This window comes from Podarcis gaigeae, assembly GCF_964106915.1.
Source record: "Podarcis gaigeae genome assembly, chromosome: 2".
Classification (NCBI taxonomy): Eukaryota; Metazoa; Chordata; class Lepidosauria; order Squamata; family Lacertidae; genus Podarcis; species Podarcis gaigeae.
In genome coordinates, this window is record NC_139679.1 from 82,905,546 (window position 1) to 82,919,358 (window position 13,813).

The 13,813-nt window shown below is 39.7% G+C and overlaps 1 protein-coding gene across 4 annotated transcripts in view; it reads left to right on the forward strand.

Moving 5' to 3' along the window:
• Positions 1 to 13,813, forward strand: part of CACNA2D3 (calcium voltage-gated channel auxiliary subunit alpha2delta 3) — a 497,583-nt gene that overhangs the window by 460,977 nt on the left and 22,793 nt on the right. For 3 of the 4 annotated variants that reach the window (XM_083726996.1, XM_083726997.1, XM_083726998.1), the window contains 3 exons: positions 1,027 to 1,079; positions 2,357 to 2,412; positions 6,357 to 6,468. In XM_083726996.1, the coding sequence (XP_083583122.1) occupies positions 1,027 to 1,079; positions 2,357 to 2,412; positions 6,357 to 6,468 (221 nt within the window). The remainder of the gene's footprint in view (positions 1 to 1,026; positions 1,080 to 2,356; positions 2,413 to 6,356; positions 6,469 to 13,813) is intronic. The other variant, XR_014561264.1, reaches the window with a different exon arrangement.

Consider the following 13,813-nt stretch of genomic DNA (forward strand, 5'->3'; position numbering starts at 1 on the left):
TTGTAAATTGCCTATAAACATTTGCTATATTTTAAATTATGAGGGGAATTTCAATAGCCCACAGCTTAACATTAAAACCAACAACACTTCAGCCATTAATGAACAATAGATTCATTTTCTAAGCATCTAACTTGTAGACCTACAAAAAGGGTTCTTCCTCCAGATGCACCTTTATTAAAATTATAAAGAGAGAGGCCTAGTGTGTTTTGAGCCTCAGGATTTTCTGCAAGATTTGTGAGTATGGTTAATGAATGGAAGGGGAGCAGATTGTATGGGTTCAGGGAGGATTGGAGGGGGGGAAAGAAAAACTGGTAGCCCCATTGCACAAGCATATTTTCATCGTGAAAGCCGACCGCCACAACTAGATCTCACCGCAAAATGGCAGTTATATAGCATGAATATTTTTAATTCACTTGCAATAGAATCCTTGCCTATTTATTAGTCTTAAGTGTGATGGTTGCTGAAATTGTCAACAGAATATGAGTAGAATTCTGTAAAATTATGAAGCTCTGTAGAAAAGGAAGCTTAGTTTTGTACCTACCATTTCTTAAATTTGAAAACACAAAGTGATGGAAGCAAACCAAACCTTCACCGTTTATTGTATACAATGAAATGGAATATTTTTTGGCTTATGATTGAATGTTTTGAAAGAACTGAGAAATAGACTTAAGTATTTTCTTCAGTTTTGGCTGATTTTTCTTCAGAACCAGTAGATTCCTCATCCTTCCTGCAGATCTTTGCACTTCCCAGAATCTGCTCCTGAGCTCAAGCCTGGGAAATAGTAGCCACTGAACGATTAAAAACAAAACAAACCCTTTTATTCATTTCCCTTCTGGGCCACTGATTATATTGATCCTCATTTGTTAAAAAATGTATTACAAAACTAACTGAACCACAAAATCTTGAAGGGGTGGTATTTACCACCAAAAGACTATATGTTCTTGAAATATTACATAAATCCATCACTTGGTGTACTTAAATATTATATATTCTAGTCTTTTGATTAAACAAATTGCTTCTCTCCAGCCTTATAAAGCTTTCTTTGCTGCAATAAAATGGATTGTGACTGAACTTGTCTTGTAAGTAACACTTACTAAGATTTGAAGATTATTTGTACCTTTCCATCTTGCATGTTTTTTCATGTATACAGCAATTTGCATCGATTTTCAAATCTCCTGTGCGTAATTTCAGAACATGCTTAAAACCTGTTTTTGTGATGTAGTCATTTCCAACATGCAAACTAAATTTATTATTGTGGTTGCAGTTAAATCTAATATGAATATTTGGCTGTTTCCAGTGCTGCTTGGGTGGGCTGTTCCCAACCAAGTATCCTTTTTCAGAGGATCTTCTGTTCTACAGTTTCATAAGGGATTCAAACACATAGGCTGTCACGCGTGAAGCTTATGCAAGCTCTGTCTGTGTTTCTTGCATTATAATAAATTATTGTCATGATCTAATAATATTTAAAATGAAAATGGACGAACGCTTGAGTAGGCAGCGCTCCTAAGTAGTTCAACCACACTAGGATTGTACAAAACACCTTTAACATTTTTATTATAATCTTATCTGCAGACCAAGGAATATATAATTGACCTGGTTTTGCAGACTTCCAGCATGCAGTTTTAAAGCTGAATTTCTTGAAAGGAGCAAAGAAAAAAAATGTGTGGGTGTGTTTGCTAATTGCCAATGAACATCTTTGTAAAATTCAAAATCAAAACTTGGTGATCACTAAGATCAAGTTGAACAAAGCAATCTGCACCCTACATAGTTATGATCAAAAGCATATTGTTTTTTATAGCAAGGATGGATGCTGGACTACAAATTCCATCATCCCTGACCATAGATCATATTGGTTGGGGCTGATGGGGGTTGAGGTCCAGTAACATCTAGGATGCCAGTGTCATACCATAGCATAGAATGAAGGCTAGAATGGGAATAATGTCATCATTTCTTCTTTTATACCATAGCAATGAAGGTTTGTACCATAGCAATGAAATGTTAATACAGTAGCACTGAAAGTTCAATCTACATATTATTTTTAATTAGAGAATCAAAACAGACAGTACTGAAAACTAACTCTGTAACTTATCTGAAAGTTAAGCTAGCTGAAGACTGCCAAACACTAGAAACTATGAGAAGTTTTACCTATGGAATCTCTTGATTATACAATGGAATGCCAATTTGGAATGGCAGGATCAAGTCAACTGGGTTAAAATTAACAACAGTAGAAAAGAGTTCATCTTAAGCTACATTTATCTTTATTTTGAATAGAATGAAAGGAATCCTGTTACTGACAGCTAATGGTATGAACATGCCAGATGTAATCATTTGATATATTTGATCTTTTGTGGTTTAGGTTTCTGGTGGAATTTAATCTATGCAATTGGTGGCATTCAGATCTAACAACAAAGGGTAAGCACACTTTGTATTCATGGCGACATTAACAAATATGTTCTTTGCTTTTATAAACACAAGGCAGCATTCCAAAAGATCCATGGAACTCCATGTGTGCAGGCCCTTCCAGTTTTCTGCTATGAGAAGGGAAGCCTGCCATGCACAGGGACATTTTCCATTGCACATGCGGGCTTCTGATGACAGGCATTGGCTACAGTCCTGAAACCTGTGGGTCAAGCATAGTAAGATGATGGAGACTACTTAAGGGTAAGTGGTTTGAAGACTGCAGCCAAAGCCCATTACATTATCTTATGGCAGCCTTGCTTTAAAACTGCAGTGAGATTACAGGGCATAAAACAAAATGTTTAACCATTTGGAATAACACTTTCATTTTTCAGCAAAGGCAAAAGAGAGTATTGTAGAGCCAAACTTATTTCCTCCTTTGGTCCAATGTGATTCTCTAGATTGCAAACCATTTTCCTTTTACAGCACAATCCTATGCATGGGTACTCAAAAGGAAATCCTATTGAGTTCAGTAGGACCTGTTCCCAGGTAATTGTGTGTAGGATTGTAGCCACGCTGAGCTTTGTAGCTTTCTTACTTGTTGGTTTATTATAGTTATTTCATTCATTAAACTCAAAGGGCAGTAATAATAATAATAATAATAATAATAATAATAATAATTTATTTATTTCCCAGCCACTCTTTGGGCGGCTCCCAATCAAGTGTTAAAAACAGTACAGCACTAAATATTAAAAACTTCCCTGAACAGGGCTGCCTTCAGAAGTCTTTTAAAGATAGGATAGCTGCTTATTTCCTTCCCTTCTGAAGGGAGGGTGTTCCACAGGGTGGGCGCCACTACCGAGAAGGCCCTCTGTCTGGTTCCCTGTAACCTCACTTCTCGCAACAGGGGAACTCCCAGAAGGCCCTCGGCGCTGGATCTCAGTGTCCGGTTTTGTCAGCAGAAGGGAGAGGGAAGCTGTTTTCAGCAGTTCCACCTCCTTCTTGCAACGCTTCTGCACACCCCCTAAATCTTCTCCAGAGGGTTGTGGGGGGCAAAGAGAGTGGGAAACCAGTGCAAATTGCTGATCTTCCCATTCCAGTGTTGGAAACAGTATTCCCAGCTGAGCAATCTGGGAAGAGCTCCTTATTTGTCCCTTCTCCCAGACCCTGAGCTGAGATCAAAGCAGAAATTTCCCAGAAGTCTTTTCCCCCGCTGATAAAATTGCAAAGACTTTTCTTTTTCTCATCCCAGGGCCCCCCGGCCCAACAAAGGCCACTTTGCAAAACTTTACCTGAATATTTCCCCCCTAGAACAACACGAAATGGTAGATAGACTGCCAAAGCTATTGCTGCTGCTGCCACTTAAAAAAAAAACAAAAAACCTTTAGACAAAACAAAAAAATTGTTCATGGTGACCCCACGCCTGAAAAGCTGTTGGAGAATTTCTTCTCCCAACGGAGAAATTGAGTGAAATCATGCGCCCAAGCAGAGCTTTTTCTCAGGGGGGAACTCAGTTTGGGACCTCTCATGCAGGCGCCATTGCTACTCTTAAGAAAACAAGGGAGGTGTTTTTGGTGAGCTCCAGCACCTCTTTTTCTAGAAAAATAGCACTGCCCCCAAGTTCCCTTCCCAAGTGGAAGAATTAGAGGTTAGCATCTGTCATAGATGCTTTAGTTGATATTCATGCATTGGACTAGATGACCCCAGGCTCTCTTCCAGCTCCTCAATTCTATGAATCTCCTGGACCAGGGATAGTTTTAGCTCCTATTCACGTGATCCCTGAGAGTACTTTATTTAGTTTCTCCCACGTGATTGAATGGGGCTAACATGTCTTTGGGGCAAAGCATTGCATTACAGTAGACAAAGGGGGAACGATCTGCCCCCTACCCCTGACACAGCTCCTGGTGCAGCTCCTCCTACCTGGGTGGTCCTACAGAGAAATGCAAGGTGCAGCAGACCATCTGGGTTGTGATCTTGGTCATTTTGCTAGCATTTCCAGCATTGGCAGTATGCTAGAATAATGTGTGGGTAGCACACAGCAGCCGAATGTAGTCCTCTGATGCTCTTCTGGTCTGCTGGATTGGGGCAGTACTGATGAAATCATGCAGTGTCCTTATGTGACCCCTGCCCCGCCACCACCAATGGCATACATTACGCTACCCAATGAAATGTCCTTTCGGCCCGTGACTCTCTTCCTCAAAACAAATAGAAATAAATGTGTGTTACCACTCTAACAGTGTTATTACCTTGCAACCTTCCTTCCTTAAGGGCATAGGTTTGCCATTACCTCACTAGATAAAGATACTGAGCCTGAGGGGTATTCATTCACATTATAGCTGGAAGCAGAGCATGTAATTATACACTTCACCTGATCCCTTTCTTTAATTACCAGGAGACTGGAAAGTACCCCCTCATCCTGATCACTAGAAAGGTATCATTTTAATGCAGCTTGTGTTTATAGTTTAGAAGTGGATGAGCTGGCAGTGATATGGAAGGTGGTTAGCAGGCATTAAAGAAAGCAGGTTCAGAAACTAGAACAGAGATGGGGAACCTGTGGCCTTCCAGATGATTCTGGACTCCAACTCCTATCAGCCCCTGTCACCGTGAATGATGGGAGTTGGAGCCCAACAAAGTCTGGGAGCACCGAGTCCCTATCCCTGAGCTAGACTTCCTCTCTGTCTATTCTATTCAGAATTAAATCAACTGGGTCTGTTTTCCTGAACAAAGCACTCAAAGTAGCCCAATCTTTTTTTGTGGTTGTGAGAAATATTCCTGGAATTATTCCTTTATTATGATTGCAATCCACTTTTAAACTGTAAAATTGATGGTGACTTAGGTGGCTCCTATTGGTCACATATCCAGTCTCCAGTCAGGGCTCACAACTGCAAGAATCATATGGCATCAGGTACTCCCAGACCAACTAATGGGTAGCCGGTATAGGCCATAAAGAATGGAGATAACTGGGCAGAAATGAGTACCGGTATATGTGTGTTCACATCCATTGTCAAGTATACATGAAAAGAATGTGGGGGACCCCTGCAAGTTCACTTTTATTTTGGATACGTTCATCAACTTAGAAGATTTTACCTTTTCAGATGAGAGCTAATTGTAGGTGCTCCAACAATTATAATAAAATACTATTGGTTAGACACTCTTGGCAAACTGTACAAAAATACTGTTATATGGCATGGGTGCCTAACCTTTTGGGGGCAGAGGGACATATTGATCCATGGTCAGCTGTCTGGGAGCTGCATATCAAAGCAAGCATGCAAAAAATGCAATTTTTATTTTTGAAAATACACATTTTAGTGATCTTGGGAGGAGTTACAAAAAAATTTGCATCACATTAGGGGACCCATTGGAGCAGCAAAAAGAAAAAAAACTAATAACTTTGAAAACAAATTTAAAATTGACAAATTTTGCTGGGTCTTGGGGGCCACCAAAAACCCCTTGGGGGACATATGCAGTCTGCGGACTGCAGGTTAACCACCTCTGTGATGCAGCCTTCAGCCTTACCATGTCTGTTCACACTGCTCTCCTCAGCCTCTGTGATGCTGTCGGAATGAGGACAGCAAGAAGCGTAAGCCAGGTAATGGGTTTGTTGGTCAGAGAGTGTTTACAGCACCTTCAGTCCTGTTGTTTTGTATACTAGATACTAAAGTCACATTTGTTCATGCACACAGTTTAGCTTGTGTCAGAAATGTTTGTGCACCCTGGGTTAGCTAAGAGCAAATCGTGAATATCTAGTTTAATAACATCCCCTAGAAAAATAACATCCTCTTCATAAATGGATTTGTTAATTGTAAAATAACATTTATGCATTACCTATATAAATCACAGGGTGGCAGAAGCAGAGTAACGTTTTCATCCACTGTAAGGCGTTTGATATAGTATCTTACACTGTACAATTCTGAGTGAAGTTATTACCAAATTCCATCAATCTCTTTTATTTGCTTTAGCTCAGAGATTGAAACAAACCCTAGAGCCTTGTGACACCGAATACCCAGCTTTTGTTTCTGAACGCACAATCAAGGAGACCACAGGCAATATTGATTGCGATGATTGTTTCAAGTAAGTACTTCATTCTTACTGGTTGTGAAATTCTAAACTTCACACCAAAATCTGTGCTACAAACTGCTGCAATTAGTCTAGTCTAATCCTGGGAGAATGGATAACGGTTAAAGTTTGATGTTCATAAAGTTGTCAAGGAGGCCAGGAATTGTGTTAGCTATATATAAAAATATGAGTTACTCTAGCTTATTGGAAGAGACTTATGTGTGGTCCTAGCCACCATGACTCTGTAGGTCAAAAGAGTCAACAATAGCAACTAGTTGCATCACATGATCTGGGTCTGATCCCATATTCAAATCACCGTATCTCCATCTGATTTATTAGCTTATTAGCTAGTTATAAATTGCAGCTCTCCTAGTGGCTAACTTTGCAATCTATCAACAAACTAGGTGTCCACATTGTTTCTAAAACTGTACTGAAGCTCTTATCACAGATGGCTAGTCCCATTGCAGGTGCCTCACAACCTGGGGAACAGCTGCACAGGCAACCTTTCTTCTGATTTCAGGGTACAGAGTTTAAAGTTGGATAGAGTGCTGAGTCCTTGTGTCTTCTGAATCGACAATGTCAGCTTTATTGAGCAGTTTCTGTTAGCCCCTTAATGAAGTTTGTTGATCAAAGCCTCCTCTTCTTATTGTTAAGAATTTGTATCCATTTCAGTATTCCTAGCCAAGGGCCAACGTTGCTAAATAAAATGCACAATTTATTGTATATTATTTATATGTGTTCATGATTTAAGATTTTCCAAGTACAGGGTAACTTTTCTGGAGTCTGGCTCTGTAGCCTCAAATTGTACCAAGCATAAAGGAATTAAAAATCCATTTTTCAACCTTCTTTCTGTTAGTTTTAGCTGTATTTTCAGCCATAGAGGAGCTACAGTTCCAAGAAGATAGGGTCACACTCTTTTAAATAGCTTAGGCAACTACATCACAGGGTTGGACTAGATGACTCTCGGGGTCCCTTCCAACTCTACAATTCTATGATTCTGTGTTTGCTTAGTTTTTCTCCACATCCCAGACTACTTTATCATGCCTTAGAACACAATACTCAGCAACTACATCCACATGAAAGTTCTCCCAATATACTTTTTGTATAGACTTTTGCCTCTTATATGCATTTTTACAATCAATTTTCCTGCGTAACAATTTTGAATGTTACTTTTAGTAATATTTTTTCTTGCACACTTACCCCCTAGAATACACTTTTATTTGCATTTTTGGTTGGATAGCTGCATAATGAAATTTGGAGAAGCATGTATCTCAAAAGGGAGGGTTGTTTTTTTTTTTTTTTGTATATTGGTTCAGAATGTGAAAATTAGTGGATTTTTATCAAAATGTGAACTACATAAATTTCATCCCCATCCCTACCTGGGATTAACATGCCTTGAAATCACTGGGACAGACTTCCAAGTAAATATATACATGATTTTAGTATACATTATGGAGTGCAAGTTTCATGTATTCAAAACTACTGGTTGGTTTAATCTATCCCAGGGAGAATCAAGTGGAATGTTTAGCTTGTAGGGGTTAGGGAGAAGTGTGAAATGCTAGATGAGACATTTTCTTTGCAAGACAGAAAGATCGCCCATTGTTGTTGTTGTTTATCCACTCTTCACCTTAAGGTCCTGGGGAGGGTTACAACAATTTAAAGTACAGTTTTAAACAGTTTTAAAACTTGCAATTAAAAATGCCACCACAAAAAAAATAGAATGTGAACCTTCTATGTGAACAGATGGAGGGCCGTATACGGTAATAGTCATCATCATTGTCATCGTAGTAATAATAATATCAGGAGCTAAAGGCCAGGATTTTCATCAGCCATATCTCAGTCCAAGGATTATCACAAAGTGTTTGTCATAGTGCCTATCTTATGAGGGATAGCTCAGTCAGTAGATCATGAGACTCTTAATCTCAGGGTTGCGGGTTTGAGCTCCATACTGGGCAAAATATTCCTGCACTGCAGAGAGTTAGACTAGAATATCCTTTTGGTCCCTTCCAGCTCTACAATTCTATGATTCTATACTTCATACCCTACACTAAGGACCCCTGGAGCTGCTTGCAAATAAAAACAGCAAAGAATAAGGTTCATAAGACTGCATAAAAATAGCAATGCTGTAATAAAAACATTACAGTGTGTGTGTGTGTGTTGCTTATCAAAGACACTGGCCCAAGAGGGCCTCCCTCAAGAGATAATTCATTGTTTGTGGCATTGTCCACAACTAAAAATGAATCCAAGTTGCACCGAGTGTTGCATTTTGAAACCAGACATTTGACATGGGAGGCATATAAATTCAGCATGAAAGCATTTTTTGAAAACAAGGATTGTGCTGTATATGGATAGTTGTAATGGTTAATTTTCTGATGCTGGCAAATCTGTCTTGTTGCTAGCATGTAGCCCTAGTGTGCTGAGTAATAATGATGAGGCAAGCCTTAAAACATGTTGTTTATCTTAATTCTAGTGAAGGACTTGTCGGTGGCTTTTGTATTTCTCTTGTTGAGAACATAGAAATACTAAATTTTCATATGGCACAACTACTACATTTTTAAAGCTTTTTGAGAGTGGCATTGCAATCTGGAGGTCACCAGATGACTTTCTGTTGTGCTGCTCTACTTCTGAGGTCATGAGGGGACAAACCCAGAGCTGGCAAGTTCAAGGATTGTGGCTTCAGAAAGTAATATTTCATGTTGATCTAAGGGGAAAGTTACTTGGATCCAAAAATGGGACCACACTCAGAAGGTCCAGTGTCCTTGGAATGCACTCTCACTGTTTGAAGCTAATGGCTGTCATCTGTCAAACCACACATTACTCATCAAGTTGCACTTTGTTCTCCTATGTGACCATTTATTTGCATCCACCAAGAATCAACTAAACAAGTGAAGATTCATAGTTTTAAAGTTTTGTATCTTAAGACATATTTCTAGGATATGTAGACCTCATTGCTAAATGGAACTATATGGACACATGCGGCTTTGTGAAGTTCTACCCACAGGCGTAAGATATCTTCACAAGAGAATGACTAATAACATTGTTATTAGATGTTATTAAAGATGTTACCCAATAACATCTGCGTCAATTGTTTGAGTTTCCAGCAAAATCAGTCCTAAGAAGAATTTCCACTGTGCCATTACAGCTTTATGCCTAAATATACCAACCTAGGAATGAGCAGTGGCGGATTTTGATCTTTCAATGGTGCCCCTGTGTGAGGCCAAAATTCAGCCGCCCCCGCCCCCCCCCTTACCTTCTCTTCTGCCTCAATTCACTACATCATAGTTGCAGCACTCCTTAGGCTCAGCACCCAGTACAGTGGAACTGGTCATACTGTCCTAAATCAGCCCCTGGAATGAGAACAGGTTAAGTGGACTGGCCTTCTTTAAAGGAGAATTGGGGAGATACAGGCAACTCCCAATTTACACAGGGATTATGTTCCAAGGTACCATGCATTTAAGTGAAATCGTGCATGTTTGGAACAATGTTGAAAAAGCCTGTGAACATCCCATTCCGCCCCTGCCCTGTTCTGGCCCTTTTTGTTACATTTTTAGGTCACTTTCAGCTTCGGTGTGATGTGCGTGTGTGCAGTTGCTCACATATTAGACATTCCCAAACTGGTCGCAGCCTGTATTTTAATTCAATACAATCAGTGTGATGTTTTCCACACTGTGGATGCATGAGGAAGGAAAAGCAAAGTTGGATGAACTACCATTTCCCTTAGTTTGTGATGGCGGGACAGATGTGTGAGTGGAGTGGCATTCTTTGTACTCCTCTGTCCTTTCCTAGAGTTTTCTTTTATATTCCAATCCCAATGTTTTCTTGATTTGGGTCCTTGTGAACAATAAGGCATGCATCTTTGTGCTGTCCAAGACATAGGCATAGGATTTCCTCACAAAATAATGTTCAATATATCCAAATAACCTCTGGGTTAATGTCTGCTTTGTGTTTGCTTTTTTGTGGGAAAGTATTTCCCCCATACCATTATATATTTATGCCTGAAGTAGATGTAAATGCTTTCTTTCACCCTCAAATGATGGCAAGTCACAGATTTTTCTTTGGTGGTAGGGAGGGGCCCAATGAGGTTGGTTCTCCACTGCCAACATAAGGCCTCTCTTCTTTCAGAGGGGAAGATACAGAACTTCCTGTGCTCTCCAGAATGCCCTTGCAAGGGCCATAGGCTTCCAGGCTTCTCATAGAGCTGAGAACTCTGAAAAGCATTTGCAATGCAACCCTAAGCATGCATACTCTGAAACAAATTCCACTGAACTGAATGAGTCCTGCTCACTTGTAAGTGTGTTTAGGATGACAGCCTTTTGTTATTATTTCAATATTCAAAAAGGCTTCCGTTAAATGAAGAAAAGGTTTAATTTAATAGGGCTAGTTTTCTCCCCAGATGAAAGACAGAGATCCAGCCGACTCTTTTAAAGATAATTTCAGGTCAAACGAAATAATATAATTCAGCAGTACTTGGATGAAGTGAGTTGGAAACTGAGTTTACTGAAAATTATAGTATTTTAAAAAATAATAAACTAAGATAATTTTCATAGAAAATCATTTTGTATTCCATAGTGGAAAGAAAACCTCCCTATGTTAGTAATACTCAAATCTCAAGACACTCATTATTTTTCTCTGGAAGCAATGGTAAACCAAAAAGAAATAATTTTGAGTAAGTGTTAGAGGCTCATGGGAACACTTTCGTTTACTGTGTAATTTATTCAATTACTGTCATTAACAATCAACAAATTATGACTTTGGGCAGATTCAAATGTTCTGTTTCTGACAGCACAGTGCTTTCACATGACTTTCTTAGTTCAGAATTCATAGGAAATGGAGATTTCTTATATAAAGATTCCCTGCATTAAAACTGCATCCTACAACCAGGCTAAGCACTTCTCCCTAATCTATAATGATGAAATGTGAAGCCTAATATTGTTGCTGACATATTGGCACATGAATTCTGAGGTGGTGCCCCTAGGTCCAGTGAGGTACCACATCTGGAAGAGTAAATTTAAATTGCCCCCCTGATACCACCTCTTTCTAAATGTTTTAATAATCTGGCTTGAAAGCCTTTGCAGACACACTTTCTGATCCTGTCCCAAGTCCTACTCGTGCAACAACAGCTGTATTCAGTTGGGTGGATTTTATGTGATGGGCCAGTTTCTTATGATATTTTCTGCCTTTATAGTTTTACTTATTTAATGAAATTTGTATAGTGCTTTGCTGTAAGTAAAACGTCCAAGTGTTTGCCCATTTTGTTTTGCTGGACACTGCTTAGATGTTTTCTGTACACTATATAAATAGTTTTATAAAGAAATAAAAAAATGATACTTAATGGTACTGTGTGAATAAGGTGGTGGAGGGGCATCGTAGTGACAGGCCCTATCCCAGCATTCAGTTGAATCCATTGAGTCTATACAGGTGTGGAACTTTCTAGCCTTCTTCATGTTTTGGGGTGCCCGCGTGAGGACTCAAACTGGCACAGGGGGTATGCACTGGCCTTGCTTCCAGTGACCCTGTGAGTACCAGGCCTGCCCTCTCCTCTCCTCACCCTAAAGGTCCAAAGGGTAAGTCTAACCATGACACTGTTAGAGTCCTCTCTGGTCAGAAATCAGGACTCCTGATTCCTAATTGCATTCAGCTGCATGCAGACCTTCATTCTCAAGGCATATACATCAGAGAAGAACTTGAATGTATTGGGGTTGCGGTTGTTGTGTGCTCTTTACATGCATTCACCCCAGTGCTGGTAAGAGGACTTCCCCCTATGACTAGGAGCCCCAACTGATTGAAAAGAGGCCTACTAGCATGCACAGACTTGCATATATTGAACTAAATGTTCATGGGTGTTGTCTTCCCAACCAAAGCTTCATCCACTGTAATTAATGTTGTGTGAACAGCTGTACTCTCATGGGTCCAGTCGCCCTTCAGAAAACTGCAATATAGTGAGTGGCCTCATCTCAACCAAGTGTAATGCAGTTGCTAGTTTCTTGGGCTTGGAAAAAGAAAACTCAGGATCAAAACCTGGAAATAATTAATCCAGTCCTCAACATCCTATACATGGGTGTGGGTTACTTTTCTTTCTTTCCACTTGATATGAAGAAATAACTCGCACTTCATGATGTGCAATGTTTAAATTATTTTCCAAAATATAGACGCCTTAAGAGAATGTAGGAGCCTGAAAGAAAATAAGGATTATATAAGAATGCCATTATGGTTATGGTTTGGCTGCCCCAATCGATAATTTTTGTCATCCTATATCCCACTGATTATGAATCTTTTAAATCTTCTACTTAAAAAGCAATTGAAAACAAGCTAGCCCATATTTTTTTAAGCATCTGGGGTTGTCAACAAGAACACAAAACTGGATTGCTTTTAATATTTTCCAGTAAGTTATTCTTGTTCATTTAAAGTGCAGTTTTAAAAAGTTGTTGTTGTTTAGTCGTTTAGTTGTGTCCGACTCTTCGTGACCCCATGGACCAGAGCACGCCAGGCACTTCTGTCTTCCACTGTCTCCCGCAGTTTGGTCAGACTCATATTTGTAGCTTCAAGAACACTGTCCAACCATCTCGTCCTCTGTCGTCCCCTTCTCCTTGTGCCCTCAATCTTTCCCAACATCAGGGTCTTTTTCAGGGAGTCTTCTCTTCTCATGAGGTGGCCAAAGTATTGGAGCCTCAGCTTCACGATCTGTCCTTCCAATGAGCACTCAGGGCTAATTTCCTTAAGAATGGATGCGTTTGATCTTCTTGCAGTCCATGGGACACTCAAGAGTCTCCTCCAGCACCATAATTCAAAAGCATCAATTCTTCGGCGATCAGCCTTCTTTATGGTCCAGCTCTCACTTCCATATATCACTACTGGGAAAACCATGGCTTTAACTATACAGACCTTTGTTGGCAAGGTGATGTCTCTGCTTTTTAAAATGCTGTCTAGGTTTGCCATCATCTTTCTCCCAAGGAGCAGGCGTCTTTTAATTTCGTGACTGCTGTGATCTGCAGTGATCATGGAGCCCAAGAAAGTAACACACTATTATACTATCGACAGAATAAGGTGGCGGTCCCAATTAAGCAAAAATGAACTGATTGTTCAACTCTAAGCATGGTTGTTCAGAAACAAGTTTCAGTGAGCACAATGGGCCTTACACCCAAGTAAGTGTGCTAAGGCTTGCAGCCTCAGCCACTTTGAAAGCAAAACAGGTATTCGACTGGTTTCAGCAGAGTTGTTTCATTCAGTTCAAGTTGTTTTGTTGGTGTAATTACAACTCGCTTTAGCTGAATCAAAACTAAAGGGGTTTTTTTGTTTTTGTTTTAAAATGCATTTTAAAGGTATCCGCTGATACTGGTAGAAGCAGGAAAGCTATTAGGTT